Source organism: Lonchura striata, chromosome 13 (genome assembly GCF_050655825.1).
Source record: "Lonchura striata isolate lonStrDom1 chromosome 13, ASM5065582v1, whole genome shotgun sequence".
Taxonomy (NCBI): Eukaryota; Metazoa; Chordata; class Aves; order Passeriformes; family Estrildidae; genus Lonchura; species Lonchura striata.
This window is the reverse complement of record NC_140715.1, coordinates 7214941-7233491: the sequence shown is the minus strand read 5'-3', so window position 1 is coordinate 7233491 and position 18551 is coordinate 7214941. Positions and strand designations below refer to the sequence as shown.

General features: G+C 37.8%; 1 protein-coding gene across 20 annotated transcripts in view; it reads left to right on the top strand.

The window, feature by feature from the left end:
• The window catches only part of TENM2 (teneurin transmembrane protein 2), a 1518527-nt gene that overhangs the window by 1019960 nt on the left and 480016 nt on the right, over positions 1 to 18551 (top strand). For all 20 annotated transcript variants that reach the window (XM_085591001.1, XM_085591002.1, XM_085591003.1 and 17 more), the window contains one exon: positions 16240 to 16530. In XM_085591001.1, the coding sequence (XP_085447127.1) occupies positions 16305 to 16530 (226 nt within the window). In that variant the 5' untranslated portion in view covers positions 16240 to 16304. The remainder of the gene's footprint in view (positions 1 to 16239; positions 16531 to 18551) is intronic.

Sequence of the window (18551 nt, the reverse complement as noted above, 5' to 3'; positions counted from 1 at the left end):
GTGCAATAATTAGAAGCGTAGTAAGCAGCACAAGCTGTTTTTCTCCATTAAAGTGTCAAATTCAATTCTCAATGTGAAAACAAAGCAAAATATAATTTTAGTGAAATGTTTGGGGAATAAAAAAAGAAATATTTTTGTTTGCAGACTCCTTACAAACAATTAAGCATTAGCTCTGTCAAATACCAAATTATAGGTGAATTCAATTTAAATTATGTGAACTACACATTCTTTGAAATTTGCTGAAAAAGACTTACTATAAAACTAAAACTGTGAAAAATCTCTTCTTTTCAAACTGGGTAAAACTCCTTAGCTCTTTTTGTAAGTGGCTGCACATATTTTGAAGGCATTCTAGTAATGCCTAACACCTTCCAAAGTACCTTTCAAGCAGTGAAATTCATATTCAGCACATCTGTGTTTCTACAAGACTTGCAGTAATAATCAGATTGGTTAACTATACTTTTTTTTTTTAAGATTGATTTTAATGTTTTAATCGATTTGAGGCAGATAAACTCAGTTGTGTGTAAAATCTTATTTATTTGGGGACAAAAGGCAATTGAGTTTTGAGAGGGAAAAAAAACTACCTTCCAGAGAAGAAAAGTCCTTAGACTCCACTTTTTAGGGCATGTTCAGCACACTTAGAAATTCATAATTTTGATCAGCACTACTCGTTGGATATGGAATTTATTTTAGTGCATTTTGGATCTAGGATTGCAGTTAGAAGTGTTGAAAATTATTGTAGGTACAGGGATAGTGCATTAGTTATTTTTCTTTCATCAATCAATTTCTTCAATTGACTTTTCCTGGCTAATAATGATTATTTCAAAGAGCTGAATTTAAATGCACATTGTAGAAGCTCATTAATTTTCAGTAATTTTGGAAATGCACATGAGGAATAGATGAATTCTGAAAATCTGTGCTATTGTCCCATACTGGATTCATTTATAAGGAGAATCATTGCAAATGCACTGCACCTAAAATCTGTGAAATCAAGAGAAAAATTGAGAACAGTTTTTAGAAGTGCAGATGGGTTTGGGGAACACTCAAAATTGAGAAGTTTATAAAAGCTCAGGCACAAAAATGAGTCAAAATCAAGTAGCTGAAATCCCCAAAATGTTAATGAAGTTCTGATTATGAACAGGGAAAAAAGAAAGTCTTGTAATCTTGTCAGTTCACTGCTATGAAATGTGTGTATCATATTTCAACCTTTATTTGTTGTGGGTTTTTAAAAGCAATTATTTTATTTATTTTAAGTCTTTTAGTTTTTCCTGCTGCACTACAGATTTTGTACCTAGCTGCCCATGGGATCTGTTTGGGGCACCTCCTGTGTTACTGGTTTTGCTACACAGCCCTGATCTGGAGCAAAACTCTGCTGCCACAAATATTTTCCCATTGTGGTTACTTGTCTGGTTTTACTGTACCAGGTTCTCATGTGAATTACAGATGTTTGGTTTAACTGTGGAGCTTGAGCACAGCGTTTGTAATCCCTTGTGAGTGTGTTTTAGTAGAAATGTTAGGAGGTTTTCATGACACGACACTTTTCCTAGTTAAATTCCTAGTAGGAATGATAAGGAAATCTGCTTTTGGTCCCTCTGATAAATGATGTTATTTAGCAAAGTGAGGATTAGCCTGGCTCTACATAGATAAGTAGACTTATCCTTAGACTTATCTAATTTCTGGAATTCTTAGGAAGTATGGACAAATCTCTCTATAGAAAAAAAAAACTTTTAAAAGCATTCTGATTCTTCATTAAACAAAATCTAATTAACTGATATGTCACAATTTCATGTTGGATTACAATTTTTAAGTCACATGTATTTGAAGTCTTGATCTGACCATCTGTCTGGTGATGCACTTGCACTGTATCAGAACTAACATTAGTGCAGTCTAAATGGAGGCATGGCACTATGGACCAGTTTGTATTTCCTCCTTATTACTCAAAACTCAATTTCTAAATGGGACATTTCCTAATTCTGTAGTCTTGATTATTGGAAAATATTCCAGCAGCCTCATGTAAGTTTTTTATACTGACTATAAAAAGAACATTTCAGATGGATAAATGACTTAAAGAAAGGCACATATCTATGATTTTTCAACTGTGCAGAAGAGAGGAGAAACATTACTTGTTCAGGCTAGAATTTCTAAGCTGATTTCAAAATTTAAGCCACCCCACCTGGAAAACTGAGGATTCCATCAAGATATCATGGGAGTATATAGGCTATCTTGAACATATTTCTAGGAAATAAGATATAATTAGTTTATTTTGTGTTTAAGAATCACTCTTCAATTAAAGATTATCCCACCTCCATAAATTCAGTTGCAATTGAGGTTATTTCAGGTCTTTCTCTTGAGGAGTTGCCCCAAGCATTGAGATCTGTGTGTTGTAGAATCTCTCCTTTGTAGATCTTCTAATATATAAATGTTACCATCAATTCAAAACTGCAGAGATAACACCAATCTGTAAGTTACTCTTAAGAAATTTATTTATTTTCCTTTTTAGTCTTTTTTTTGTTTGTTTTATTATTTTAGTTTAGGACTGTGCTATCAGGCTATTTAAAAAAGCATTGAAAATTGAAGCTGAAAGTTGACCAGAAGTCAATACCTAAAACTAAATAATTAAAAAAATATATATTACATGAACAAGGGTTCATGCAAAATGCTTTGTCCTTGACAATATTTTTATGAGAATGATAAAAGGGCTTAATGCCAAATTAAATAAATAAGATGCTTTTTAAAGAGAATACCCACTGCAAAAGTTCAAGCAAAGAAATTTCTAACTTGTGTATATGTAACAGATCTTGACTAAAACTTGATTTGATCCAGTGAAAATTGTGAAACTGGACAGTCTTATTAAATTGCTGAAGATTGATTTCTGTTCCCAGAAGTTAACTCTCAATATGCCTACACAGCCTAGGGATTGTCCTTTTTTCTATCTTGCCTCTCAGGAAATAGGAATGAAACTGGACAGCTGACTGATGTAAATGCAAATCCTTTGCTCTTATGATAGCTGAAATAAAAAACAATTAATCATGTATCTTTAATGCTGTTAGACTTGAAACCAATATTAGTGATTCAAACACGGGCTCAGTTTGGTGTTGGTTGTTTCATTTTGCTTTTTTCCCCCACTCTAATTGAAAAAATACTTGTTTTCTTTTTCTGTTTGCAATTCCAGCTGCTTCTCAAAGCACAAAACTCTTGTCTGTAGGAAGCTGTGTGGTTCAAGGAGTGCTTTTTCCTGGAGGAGTAAGAATTACTGATGGAGGGGGTGTTCACCCCTGCTGCCTAATGCAGTGCACATCTTTTATATCCCCTTTAACTCTGTGTTAGTGCCAAGAGGAACCAGCCTTGTCAAGAGTTGCTGTCCTGCACAGAATCTCCACAGGAGTGCTGGAAGAGTTGTCCCTTCCTGTGGCTTTGGCAGTGCCACTGACCAAACACCCAAATACACACTTACCAGTCCTGCTCTTTTTTGGGTAGGAGACTTCTTGGGGAGTCTGAGGGACTTCTCCACCTCCCCCTGCCATGGGCTGAGCTCACAGATCCACCCTTCAGGGAGCTGCTGATCACAATCTCCACCACTGCTTGTGCAGAACCAGCTTTTAAGAGCAACGTGTCCAGATCAGTGGCAATGGCATCAAGAAAGAGATTTCTTATCTCTCCTTTACGTTTTATTTTTTATTTTAATATTTCATGAAAGTTTTCATGCAAGTTAGAATTTACTGAGGTAATTTGGGCAACTGAGTAAATTGGTAATGGTATATAGATCATTTTACTCTAGGTCATTGTGTGTCTTGATATTGACCTAAAATTACAATCTGATGGCTCTTAATGTATATGAAAAGCTTTGTCAGATATCTTTTCAGTTCTGTTTGGTAGTAAATTAGGTTACAACTGTTCATAGTTTATTGATTTCAGTTCAGGATAATAAAGCATTTATAGTATTTGGTTCCAGTTTCCTTCCTGCTCTGAGAGGCAGAGATATAGGAGATTCTTTTTCCCACTGCCTGTATGGCAGGATGACCTATTGCTCAAGAGAGGCTTTAAACAGTAGGGCTGCTGCACTTTGCTCTCCTCTGCCTCAGTAACTTTTGTATGAAAATAGGGGATTGCAGTGCTTGTCTTGGGAAAGGGAAGCAACTCTTTAAAGGGTGGAGTAAAATCACTGGTGGAAGGTGCAGTAGGATGTTACTTAGAGCACACTTTGTCCAGGGCACTGAGGTGCAGCTGTGGCTGCTACCAGAGCCAGATGTGTGTGGGGGTGAGTTCTTGAGCTTGGAATTGTAGTGTGGAATTCTAGATAGCCCAGCATGGATGGGAACTCACCTGGCCACAAATGGGGGAGTTACAAAGGAGGTGGTTAATTAGGACACTTCAATGACTCTGCACATCTCAACAACTAGCAACACTAATTCACATAATGGATATCAGTAAAGTGTTCCTTCCTTCACGGTTTCTGCTGGCCAACTGCTCTCTCCCTAGTCCCAGGCCTAGTAGCTCATGTTCTCCACACTCCTGCTGAGATTTAAATACAGCAAAAGCCACCCACCAACACAGCTGAGACAAAATACCAGTTGATTTTAGCCTGTACTGGCTAAAATCAGTGAGCCTTTTGAAGTTTGGCAGTGAAAATTGTACAGGAAGAGAAAACACCACTGACTTCTGTGGGGTTGTGGGTTTACACCTACTTCTGTGCTCTACTCAGCAATGGAAATAGAAATGGAAGGACTTTGTTGGTAAATCACTATAACAATTTAAGTTTTGAATTTTTTTTATTTTGTTTTACAACAATCTTTATATTTCCAGACAGAATAATGTACCATATGCCTGCGTCTCACACACAGATCTCAAGTTGGTCTTTGGCCATTTATCTATGGGATAGGCTCAGATGAATTCGATGCTACCTGGGCCTCCAAACAAAAGACAAAATCTTCAGTGAAATGAGATTAGGGCTTGTATTGATTTACATGAGACTGGAATGTGGCTCTGCCTGGTGGAGAGGTGTGTTAGAGGTTACAATTCCTTCTCACGTGTTTTCTTTAGATTTATGGTAGTGTCATCACAACATATGGCAGAGTTGTTTTCTTTTAGGTTTGTTTTCATATTTTTAAGGGACTGTTTCAAAGTCAACACTGTCAAATCACGTTTGGAAACCTATGAGCTTACAGTAGTGTCTTGGAAATTGTGATAGAGCTTGTGCTTCTTACTTTTGTTAAACTGTGCTTTTAGTTCCTGTGCGTTTTCTTCACTCTAGAACTGTATTCCCTCAAAAGTCTGTGCTGTGGAACTGGAGAAGGAGCAAAGCCCATTCATTTTTCCCTGACACACCACACACACACACACACACACACACCCCAGTGTGTCACCAGTGTGGCTGTAGCAGGACCCACTGCAGTGGTGTCTGCTCCTCTGCAGGCTGCATGTGCAGACAGAATGCAGCCTCTGCCTTATTGTGCTCTTTGAGCTTGGAATTCAGCTTTAAACCTGCAAGCTTAGATGATTTTTTACTTGAAAAACCTCAGACTTTTTAAGCCTGCATGCTCAGCTTACCTTGTGTCTTTGCTTTACAGGCTGGTTTCCAAAATAAATAGTTCTTTTGGTTCTTTCTACTTTTTAATGGTTATGAACTTTTCCTAGATTAAGACCATCACAGGCACATTGAGGCTGGGAAGAGCCTCTGGAGCTCACCTAATCCAAGTGTCAGTGTTGAACTGAGACTGGGTTGCTAAGGGCTTTGTGTAGTTGAGTTTTGAAAATGAGTGAAATTCTCCAGCCCCTGTAGCAACCTCTCCAGTGCTTATTTTTACTCTCCAGTGAGTGATTTTTACTCCCTTCATTTCTGTTCAGAACTTCCTGTGCCTCAGTTTGCTCTGGTGGTTTCTCACTGCCCTTTGGTTGGTCCCAGTAAAGCCCCATCACCCTCTTCTCAGTGGCCTCACAGGAGCAGCAAGGCCACTGCTGCCCATTTCTGCAGCATTTCTTCATCTCTCCATGTAGATCCCATGTTCCTGTCCCTTGAGACACTGCCATCATTCCCTGGACTTCCTCCAATTTGTGAACATCTTTCTTGTTTTGTGGGAGAACTCTGTGCAGTATTATTGCCATCTGTAAAGTACTGCCAAAAATACCAGTACTAAGAAATCATTTTCCTTGGTAGGTACTACAGAATTGAAACAAAGAGAGCATTTTAAGGCTTGAGTTTAACTTACAATTGCTTGGTTACAACCATAGAGAATTCTGGTTTCACAAGGTAAATTTTGTTAAACTGCGTTATTAATTTTGTTCTCTGTACTTAACATCTAATCCTTAGAAAAATAACTGACTAAGCTTTGGACCTCTAGTTAATTTTCTGTTTTGAAAAGCAAAGCTATGAACTTGTTCAAACTTGTCCAATATCTTTGGAGGATAGGCAATTTTAAAACACTCTCAGTTTCATATACTGTGGATGGAGATCAGGATGTCTGCGTAGCTGTACAGATGCAATAAACAGTTTAAATCAAATATCTTCATTGAAGTGATAAATTTTATTTTGCAAGAGTCAGTGATACAACTGAATGTGGTAGGTGAAACAGAATTTGCTTTAAATTTGCTTTAAATACTTCTTGCCAAGTTCCCTTAGGTTTGATCTCTGTCCTTGTCACAGAGTGCTGATGCTTTTGCCTGGGAAGTTGGACCATGGCAGTTGAAGAACATTGGGATCTCTGTGCTGGATGCACAGCAATCCAGGCAGCAGATGGCAAAATTGTGGGGGCTGGCTTTAATGCAGGGAGCTTAGAGTTGTGAAGAAATTAGACATTGCAGCTTAGTTATTGTTAAATCTGTGAAAGGGCAACAGAAAGAAAGGACCAAATGGATTTTGCAAAGATTCCATGCACTTTTAAGAGCATTTTTTAACTTGTTTCTTCTTTCTGACTATTCTTGCTTGGTGAAACTCTGGCACAGATGGTGACTAGGAGATGGTTGTTGGCATTTCTCATATGGTAGCTTATTTGAGATATCCCCACTTGAGCTCCCCTGCTCAGGGCTGGAGCAGCTTTAGCCCTTGCTGTCCCCAGCTGCCTTCAGGCACCCCCTGTGGGGTGTTGGATGAGGCTCTCACACAGGGCTGAGGAGCCAGGATGGGTTTCTCTGTGACAACTCAGCCCCATGAGCAGTGACTGCTGGCAGAGTGACACGGAGGAAACCCCTTACCCACCAGCAAATGCCAAACTTTCCTTGGAGACACCCACAGCTAGAAGAGAGCAAGCAGAATGATGATCCTGGGTAAGAAATCTGCAGTGTAAGAGTGAATATTAAAGTACATGTCCTGAATGATTATGTAGATAACAGAAGATAATGTCTGCTGAAGCATGTGGCCTTTTCTCCAGAGAGATTTTCCTCTGGAGGGACTGGGGCCTTTTTCTTCATGATTTGAGATGGAACAGAGGATGTAGTGATGTCTGCACAGTGACTGTACAATATGATGTATTTACTGCTTTTTGTTTTCTTGGACTAGTTAATTTTCTAGAAGTGTATTTTTCTTGACTGAGGTTATTTTAAAAATTCCATTAATCAAGATAACCCTCTGAGTTCCCCTCTGCAATGATAATATGTGAGTAAACCTTGCACTGCAGATTTGGATGGACCAGCTTTCACGGTGGCAAGGTCTCAGTTCCATCCCTGATGACCCTGTGATGTGTGGACTCTGGAAATTCACTTCAGACATTTTGAGTTACAGCTGGTTACATTTTTTTATAATGGTTATGTTCCTTGTATCCATCACTGCAAGGTGTAATTAATTTCTATAAAGCAATTAATTTTCCTTTATTGAAAGCTGGAACAACACTTGTTAGCCGAGAATCTTCCAGTGTAGCTTTCTTACTTCATTATGCAAAGTTTCACTGCTGGCTGAGGTGCTCTAGAATTTAAAATGCTTCAGCAAATACTTGTATGGAGGCTGTTGAGATATAATGTAATCCATTTTGTGTCCCTTATCACGATGTTCTGTTGTTTTCCATTCCTATTTCTTTTTCTTGTGACTTTTTCTTCACTTACCTTGAACCTTTTAAAACAAAGAATCACTTCAGGAAGCTGTTATTTCTGATAAAATCTATGTGTTTACAAAGGTGGAGAACTCACAAAGAATAAGGCTACCGGTTCACACAAATAGAAACACTCTTACTTTTTTCCTCTTTTTTTTTCCTTTTTTTTTCTTAGGTTTTCTTTAAGAGAGTGTCATAGCTTAGCTGAGTGGACTATTCATGTGTGCAATTTGGAATTGTTTTCTGAAATTCTACTACATACTATTAGGTATTTTAAAATATTTTTGATTTTCCTTACCATATACGTTTATACAGCCTTAACAGTGGTTTCTAGTAAAGCCTTCTGCAAAAAAATATTTTTATGGATTGACCCTACTAGCAGGGAGAAAATGCATTAAAGCCTCCTGTTAATAAGCAAATGAAAATTGTTAGTATCACATTGAGGCAAGAGAGGTTCTGTGGAAGCTATAAAGAAAGAAAGGGACTGTTTCTTATACAGAAGGAGAGAAAATTATATAAGTGTACAGTGAAAAGCAGGTGGTGTTCTTGAGTAAAACGATAAGTACCTAAACCCATTACTGCTTGCATGATTTACGGATTTGATGAGTTTTAAGAATAGTCTTGTCAAGGTTTGAAAATAGCTAAGAAACTTCTTCAGCAACCTGCTCATCTGACAGTAGGATGAGATGTGCACAGGAGCTTTGCTGATCTCAGATTCTGGCAGAGTTCCCTGCACAGTGTATTCATCTGTAAACAAGGAATGAAAGGCACATTCCTGGTGTTTTTCTCTTGGCTGGTCTTGTACCCAGTGGTACAGGTTTTGCTGCTGCCAGCAGGGGTGGAGGTGCCCAATGGGTGTAGAATTACAGAGTGTTCTAACATAAGGAAATGAAAAGCAATTAGGAACTGCCTTAAAATTATTGGCATTGGACCTTCTTAGGTGCAAGAGAAGTACAAATCCTTTGATATTACATTTCTTCAGCTTGATAGCACAGTCAAATATTTAAAACCAACATCCTTGAGTCTAATATGGAAGCACCATGCCTGGAGCTCCCAGAAACAGCTGATGGATTGGCATGGCTGTGAAGGAAAAGGTTTGTGACATGGACAGTATTCAAGTCCATAATGGAAACTCTGGGTATAAATAAGGTTTTTGAGAAAACTAAAAGATAAAGGAGTCTGACAAAAAATGTTGGTGAATAATTGAATGAACTAATGACCAGATGTTGGTGAAATCAAAACAGAGAGGGGAATGGTTGGAGCACAACTTATGCTCCAGCCAGCTTAATGTCTTGGCTCCATTGCTGCTAAGGTTGAAAATCCCATTAGGTTAATTAAAGACAACATTTTACCTAGGATTAGGATGAAAAAGGTGAATCACCCGTGGACAATTAAATAAAGCAAGTTGTCACTCCTTGTATGGGCATTCAATTCTGTCTCACTTCTATAAATGTGGATCAGTTTGATCAAGGACTTAATCAAAAATTATTTAGACAATTACTCCCTGTTTCAAAAGTATTCTCTAGTGATAGGAAACTATTATACAGAATCGTTAAAGCATGCTTAACGCCATTGTCTTAATTATACAATGATAAATTATTCTACATTTGTTCATTAATAGCAGTTTAGCAGTAGATAATATTATTGTTTAGTCTTTCTAGGCAGTGGAAGAGTAGCAGTGTTCTTTAGGTAATTAGTTCTAGCAAAACTTAGTCTTTTGAAGTGCCCAGATCTTTAAGTAGTTTTTGTGAACTTGTTCAGCTATACTAATTTTAAATAATTATATTAATTGAGACGCTGGATTTTTGTGCTGTTTTATAGTGGCTTGATTTTATTTATTTATTTATTTATTTATGTTAACCTGACCGCATAGAGTGATGGAAGTATTTAGATAACAATTATACTGCAGGAGCAGGAAATCAAACTTGGGGATTCAAATGTGCAGTGAATTCACTTTGTGACCTCGGGTGGGACTCTTATCTTCACGGTGTTTGACCTTTGCTGTTGAATAAGAATGATACACATTTAGCTCTCATGGCTGTTCAAAAGCCTAATAAATATCTGTAAACAGCTGTGAGTTGGTAGTGGAAATATGTTTATGAAATATATATAAGCCTGGGTAAAACCTCTTTTTTTCTTTTTCTGGAATGGGGGATAGTTAAGGCCTCACCCAGAAAAGGAGGAAGAACACTCTCAAATAGGAAAAACTTGAAAACTTTGGATGGTTTTGCCTCTGTGTACCTGGAAGAAAAGATTTCAGCCCCCTTTGTGTAACTAGCAATGTTCTGGTTAGTACCACTTTGGGGCATTTATAAGCCCATCATTGAAAAATGAGCTTTTCTCACCTCTGAGTGACTGTGACACAATCTCCTCATGGCTTCAAGGATGGGAATCAACATGATAGTTGATGATCAGCTACTGAATTGTGTACTGTCCCAATAATATTTTAGTGAATTTCAAATGGTTTTCAAGAAAAATCAACTAAATGTATTCTGTGGCTATTGAGGCACAAAGTGAATATTGTTTGTGAAGCTTTCTATTTCTCATGCTCTCAGAGAGGGAAAAGCTCTTGGTTTGTAGCAGCTGGACACAAAGGCTTGGGACCTGGGACACTGCAGATGCTTTCCTGCTAGTGAAATTTTACTGGTGTGATTTCCAAATATATGGTGCTCCCCAGCTTGTGCATCAACTAGAAGCCACATTTAAGAACATTTATGACTTTATACCTGAATTTGTCTAGCAGCTTTTCCAGCTGAGCTCCAAGAAGGAAACTCTCCAGTTGGCCTCGGTGTCAGGTGTGGTTCTGAGGCCCCTGGGGACAGGGAGGAGCTGGGCTCACATCCACCCATCTTCTCTGCCCCGTGGAAAGGGGAACCAGTTGGGGGAAGAATAAGGGGTTAATCCTCAGCAGTCAGTGAATGATGGGGCAATGTTCAAAAACTGTCTCCTAGCATCCTTTCTCAATGGCATGTTATTTTCTTAATGGAATGCTATTTTCATAATAGATTTAAACAGTTCTGGGATTTTTAAGAAGTTCCTGGAGTACAGAAATCTCTGAAGATAGTCTAGAAATAAAAACATGTAGATTTAAACAGATAAAAATACATATATAGGATAAATATTTGGCTCAGTGCTTGATTTTGTTGTTGTGTGTACCATTTTGACTGCCATTAGCTTGAAAATACTTCCTAGAGCTTTTAGCTATTAAAAGGAAAAAAAATCAAGCAGTTCTTTTCTACAGTAAAGCAGAACACAGAATGCCTATAAGCATTGTGTGTCTTATATTACTTAACTTGAATCATTCATCACAACTGTTCTGACATAGCTGTTTACCATGTCATACTAAATATATCTCATTTTCAGCTTAATATAGAATGGCTCACTAAAACAAAATTCAGTATTTAGACAGGAAAAAAAAATTAAAAACAACAACTTATCAACGAAAAATGAGGCTACACCAAACAGACTGTCCAAATATTTTGGTTTTTGGTGCAAATCAAAACCAGCATACTTGTCATCAATATTTCTTCATCTAACAAAGTGCACATATTGTGGTACACCTAGATGTAGTATTTAATTTAAAATTTCATTTTATTTATTGCTTCTTTTTTTTTTTTAATAGACAGAGAGGATCCAGAAGTAGAGACATTCTTTTTCACTAATATTAAAATCAGAAATAAATACAACAGTTTAATAACCATTTTAATTTTTTGCGTGGCACCAAAGCTGAATTGTGCATTTTCTTGTTTCAAAAAATAGTCTTTCCATAAAATAATGAACAGTATTTGAATATCTGAATCAAAAGCTTATTTCCAATTGCTGCTGCTGGAAAGGAGTCTAGCCTTTTAAGAGACCTGTTTTGTTTTTTTTTTTTTAATGAATAGATTGGTACATGTTGTACTACTTCTTTTAAATTAAAAAAAAAAAAAATGTGGGGAAAAAATGCTGTTTCCAACACTGTCTGCACTATTGTAATGTTTTGATTTAGTTGTGCCACATGATTTGGGGGCACAACATAAATGTGAAGTTCTTTGTTTCCCCTGAACTTCCAAGTGATTCCTGGGCTCTGTGTGGTGTGAGTGGCAGTTCTAATGGTCCTGTACACTGTAATCATGTCAGGATCATTACAAAATGCAGCAAACGAGCCCTTGAGTTAGATAAAGGTACGAATCAACTTTAAATTTACAGAGTTTTAGCATAAGCTTTGCTAAGCCATTAAAATTCATTTTGAGCCCTCCCTCTGTGCTTCCTATTGATTTGACTGTGCTAACACAAAAAGGAATGGTCAAATTTTTTAAACCCTCTAACAAACCCATATTTTTAATTTCTCTTCTTCTCAGCTTTTTCTTCTCTTATCCCCTCTCTTCTTTGTTCCCCCTTGTCTCTGTTGTCCCTGTAGGATGTGCAGTGTTTTAATGCCCTTGCACTGCCCACAGTTGCACTTAGGCTCTCATTGCCCCTGCCAAAGTCATGGGCAGGTACAAAATTATTTTGTAGAACCACAATAAATCTTATATTGGATGAATTGTGAGTCACAAATGTGTTACACACATGTAATTTAGGGCACATGGGATCTGTGTACATCAGCAGCAAATACAGCCTGAGCTATTTATTGCTTTAGATTGACTGCTATGGTTGGTCCAGATCAGCTGAGACTGTATTCCTGTGAAACTTGACCAGCCCCTTAGCAGGCCATTATAAATAATAAATATTTTCTGAATAAACACCTTTCTCAGAAAGTTAGACAGAGCTCCTGTGTTTCTGAAATATTTAAGCCAAAACTAGAGGAGAAAAACAGTTAAAGTCACTTGTTAGTGGTTGTACTGCTCTGTAGTGTAAGTGGGTCAGAATGAGCTGTATTAGTTAAATCCTTTGAAACAAAAGAAATTATTAAATCAGTTAGGATTTAGGTCAATGATTCAAAATAAACCATTCACAGAGTGCCCTTGAGACAGGCAAGTCAAAGAGTATCAGGAGTTCTAAACTCAAATTGCATCTCACCATTATTCTCTAAGCAAAGCTATCACACCTTACCTTTCCAGGAATACAGTACATTAATATTTCACAGGAAAGGTGTTTAGCACTGAATTGAATCAGCATTTCATCTATTTAATATTAGAATGAAAAAAAGTGAAACCACTTTTCTAGGAGCATTTCACAACTTAATTCACTGTGTGTTAAGCCATGTAGAGTGATTCAGTTTTCTAAATTTTGAGAATGGCTTGAGCATGATGCTCTGGAACTGGTTTCTGCCTGGCTGCTTTAAGTTAGAAGAAACCCCCACAGCACATCTGAGGAGAAGAGAAATATCTCTGACAATATTTTGTTGTGTTCAGGTATATGTATTTAGTGTCAGATGCTTGGGATTTGTCCTCAAGCAATGGAAAAATAAGGAAAACAAAAAATAAAACTGCTCTAATAAATAAGAAAATGACATTGAAAAAAGATTTCAGTAAAAATGTTGTCATTTAATCTATAGCATTTGAAGGACCTACTAAAATTAGTAAAGTTCAAGAAAATCATAAAATCAAGTTTTTCACCAAGTTATTCTGATGTCTGATTCTTCTAACTAGATTTTCCTTATGAAAGATCAAAGTAAAGGTCTTGGGACATTTCTACTTTTATTTTCTTGTATTAGCCAGTTGGATTTACTGTAGCACAGACATTGTGCCTCACATTCTGCATGTGCAGAGGATTGAGGAGTATTTCCAGGCACATACAGCAGTGGAACACTGTCTTACCATTTCCTTTTATTTTTGCATTTGTAGGGGAATTGCACAAAACCCTACAAAAGAATGGTCATTGAGGGAACAATTTCAAAAACTCTTGTCGTCCTGAGAAGATGCTTTCATAAGCTAATATCCTGGAAATATTCAGAAGTTTTATCTCAGTCAGAGTAAATACTTCTTTTAACTACAGTAGCAAGGAATTAAATGTTCTTTCGGAAACAATAGAACTCAGGCCAGACAGCTTTAAGTTTAGCAGTCATAAAAACAAAAAGCTGTTTGTTTGTCTGAACTGACAGACAATATAGAATTCATATGGAATGACAGGCTTTTGTGTTGAATAGCAGCATGAGGACTCCCAAAGAGTAATTGGCAAGTTTTGCTCAATGCTGTAGTGTCTGTGTCTTTTTCTGTGTTTATAATTGTGATATAGTGATATCTGGATTTGATGAGAGAGTATTAAAATGGGATTAAAGAGCCAGGCATTGTTAATCTAAATGATCATATATCTCCTGAAACTTCAAGAAACTCTTTTTGCCAGTGGTGTTAAAATGCTTTACAGTTAACACACTTTCCAGTTCAATCAGTATTACAGCACCAAAGAACTGAACTAAAAAATTCAGATATGGAGGAGTCAACTAAGCCACTACATGTTCAAAGAGCTGAGAAACAAGAATGTGAATTGATTCTTTCTTTCTCTTTAATCTGAAGTTATAAAACAAATCTTAATTGTTTCAAGTGCCAAATGTCTCTACTTTTGTTTTGGCTTTTCTGTAGGTGTGGTTTTGTGACTTTTTTTCCACTTGAAATGTTAAAAATAAATTAAAAAGAAGAAAAAAAGTAAGCATGTTTACAGTTCTTTTTCCTCACAGATTGCAGAATACCTGTGGGTGTCTTAAAGCAGCTGTTTCTCATGGTTACCTAACTTTAAAAAACAGGGAAAAAAAAGAAAACAAAAACCACAACAAAGATAAATGTCAAATCTAAATGAAGGCTAAAAACCTTTTCTCTAGGTCACCAGCTCCACTGGCCAACATTTATTCTTTCTTAGGGCCATAATCTGTTTCAAAAAGCCATGATTTAACCAATACTTGTGCCAGTGCTGTGACTTCTCCTGCAGGTGCAGCTACCACAAGGAAAGGCTTGGCTGCCTTCCTCATGTTCTGTCATCTTCTGCTGCAGTTTGTTCCCTTGGGGGCAGAGGTGGCACAAGGAATCTCTGCTGAGATGCTTGGGTGGTTTAACCAAAGCTTCTGGCCTGGGCACATTCTGCTGGGTGGGCTTGGCAGGGGGAACCTGAACTAAGGGCACAGGGGCAAGGAAAAGCTCTGCAGCTGTCCCAGCTAAATTCACCCAAACCATCCTTCAACTCCTTAGCCATGTAAAGAAAAGCAAGATGTTTTGTTCCAATTGTTGCTTCTTAGCAAATCTGAGTATTTTTTTATGTGGGAAGCTTTAATTTCCAGCAAAAAAAAATTTGTCACAAGGATTTCTCAGGACTAGCACAGACCTGAGCATAGAATGCCATGAGAGAAAGACATACATACTAATACCAACTGGAAATAATTAGTACCCCAGTGGGTAGGGTGATTGTGCTTTTACTGTATTCCTTCCTTTCTAAAGTAGATTTCGTTTTGCAGTTTTTTTATGCTAACGATGCATATATTAAAGTCTATATGCCACAGTAAGGGTGTCCTAATTAAGAACACTGTAAGAAACTCTATGGTCCATTGAACAAGAGGAGATTTAGACAGTTTTCAAGAGCTCCAAGTGCTGAGTTGGATAAACTGGTTGACTTGAGGGGTGGTGAAGAAGCTTATCCAGTCATGTTCTGAGGTGCACAAGAGCAGCCGAACCCCAGAGTGTGCTCAGACAGTCACAGCCATGCAGGAATGTCAGGGTTGGGATGGGCCTCTGGAGAGGGATGGTCCACCTTCAGAGCAGGGCCTTGGGCTAGTGTTAGCCAGGGGCCATGAAATCAATTGCTGCTGCTTGTGAACACATTGTTGAAGGATAACGTACAGCTCTGTAATGCATTAATGCTGAATAGGAATAATCTCCTCTTTGGAACTCTCCTGCATGTTTCAGTCTTAATTGCAAGCCCTCCTGCAGGAAGAATGGAAATAATTAAAGCTGCTTTGAGACGGCCTTTGCTGCATAACAGAAGCAAATATTATTCTGTCAGTTCTATGTTGTTACCGGAGTTCATTCAAAAATCAAAAGATGACAGTGTTTTTGTTTTATCATTGTTTTTTAAACTCTTTGATGATACGATAGTTTAGATAGAATGCAATTATCTTACTGCATTTAATTTTTTTCTCCACACCCATTCTGGTCAATTATTTCAATTTCTAGAGGATGCATCATATGGACATTCCCTTTCTTCTTGATCTGTGTCACACTGTTCTTCAAGGACAAAGACAAGTCAGGGAGAGTAGAATAAAACAAAACATAGTGGCAGCATTACTTACTCTTTTCTCTTCCTTCCATGTTGTTAGGTGACAGTGACTGACCCCAGACAGAAGAGTGGCTGTCCTGGAAGCACGGTGCCTGGCTCAGGAGGATGGACATAAAGGACAGGAGGCACCGCTCGCTGACGCGGGGCCGCTGCGGGAAGCAGTGCCGCTACACCAGCTCCTCGCTGGACAGCGAGGACTGCAGGGTGCCCACCCAGAAGTCCTACAGCTCCAGTGAGACCCTGAAGGCATATGACCATGACACCAGGATGCACTATGGAAATCGAGTGTCTGACCTGGTGCACAGGGAGTCGGATGAGTTTCCAAGACAAGGTATGTTTAAAGTCGGGACTGGTTCCTTTTATGCTGCTCCTCTGTTCCTTGTTAAAGCATCTCAGTGCTACAAGGGGTTAATGAAAGAGCTCTAGGAGAATGGATATTATCTTACCATTATTTCTACTGCTTTGTGCCAAATTAGAAGTTCTTTCTTAGAGTTCTGGTACTTTTGAAATCCACAATTGTGAATGAGGCAAACCGAGATTCACTGATCAAAACATCTGATAGACACAAATGTCATGACCTTTAACCAGAGGATGTCTTTGCAAAGATATTGGGGTTAGCCAATGTGCTAGCTCGGTATCCTGTTTCCTAGGTTAATTTTGTGAATGATAATGGCATTTTCACCTAAATGTGACTTTCTTAAACACAGAATCTGTACTGAAAAGATAACTAAAACACTAAGTAACCCATATGGCCAACATAAATTCATTATTCATCAGGTGCCTTAGAATTCCTTTCCTGTTCCTGAAAGCTGGGTAATTGAACTGTGGGAATGGGAGTGGGGGTTCCTCTGAATTCATTTTGTCACTGCTTACCCATATTGCTCACCCTTAACCTCATAAAAGCTAAAAGGAGGAAACCCATCTAATTCCTTTTGTAATTGGCTCTAATTGAGCATTGCAGCCTACAACTAATGTTTGAAATAACCTGCCTGTATGAACTGGTAAGCTAGAGGAATTAATCTGTTATTTTATAAAAGGGTCCTTGCTATGTCCAATAGATTCATGAATTAAAAATGTAAATGTATTTACATGAAAACCTGCAAATGTGCACTGTACACACATAGTTTTATTCTCATTTGGGTAATTTCTTGTCTCAAGAACTTGAAAGCCTCTGTGCTAAAACCATTAGCAAGCATTGTTTCATAGGAGCTATTTTTAATCATGTGGTTTACTTGTCCAAATAGCCAGGTTAAATTGGCATTCAATCAGTGATTAGGTATGGCATTTGAATTAAAAGCCTTGGTTTAATGTCAGTTGAAGAATCGGTTATGATTCATACCAGCTAAGATACAGGCAGGCTTGTATAAATGTATAGGTTTTGTGCCCCTCTCAATGGAAGGTAATCTGGTACATAATTTAAATGTACCATAATTTAAATGCAGAAACTCTTCTGGTTTGTAGATGTGCTTGTTAACAGCATGTGATAGTTCTCTGCTACACATTTCTAATGTTGTGGCTCAAGGGAAGTTACCACACTTGTGGAAATCCTTCAGTGGAAGGTCATTTCTTATACCTGGTATCATGTCACGCCTCTTGTTTAAAACATTCTGACAGCAGGCAGTGTCTCTCTTCCCCTTTCAATCAAACTATCTAATAATTAGTGTTGATAATTAAGCCCTTGTCTAATTCCTTTTCTCTCACATTTGTCTGCAGACATGTGGGAGTGTTTGCACTGTGCTTGGTCTGTCAAACACCCAGTTCTGTTTTCTGGGGTAATCTCTGTTCTTGGAAAGTCTTTCTTTGCTTAGAGGTGTTTGCCTAAGATAAGCATCAAAGTGCACCTCCAACTTCTGAGCTGCTGGAGCCATTTTCACTGCAGTTTGTTCTACTTTACTGTACAGGAGTCATCTAAATATTACTTTTCCCTATCAGGATGATTGATGCTTCAGCTCAAGTGCCACATTTTCGTTTGCAGGTCATTATTCAGCATTTCATAATGGACTTTTTTTCTTGATTACTGATTTGACAACTGTTCATCCTCCCCCTGCTCTTAATGTGTTCTTCTCTGCCCTCTTTACAAAGGGGAATGCAAATTGTTGATAACTGAATTGAAACACTCAGATTTTTTTTTTTATTATTGTTATTTTTTCCCCTACTAGTTTGTGTAGTTGTGTCTAAATAAATAGTGATTATTTTAGAGAGCCAAAGTAATTTTTTTGTTAGATAATGAGCAGCAACTCCTTATTTTCCTGCTTTTGTGAAGTTTATAAAGCATTTTTTTCAGAAAATAAGTCTGTGTGATGATTCTTTGCATTTGAAAGCTGGCTATCTTTCTGATTGAACAGTTTTACT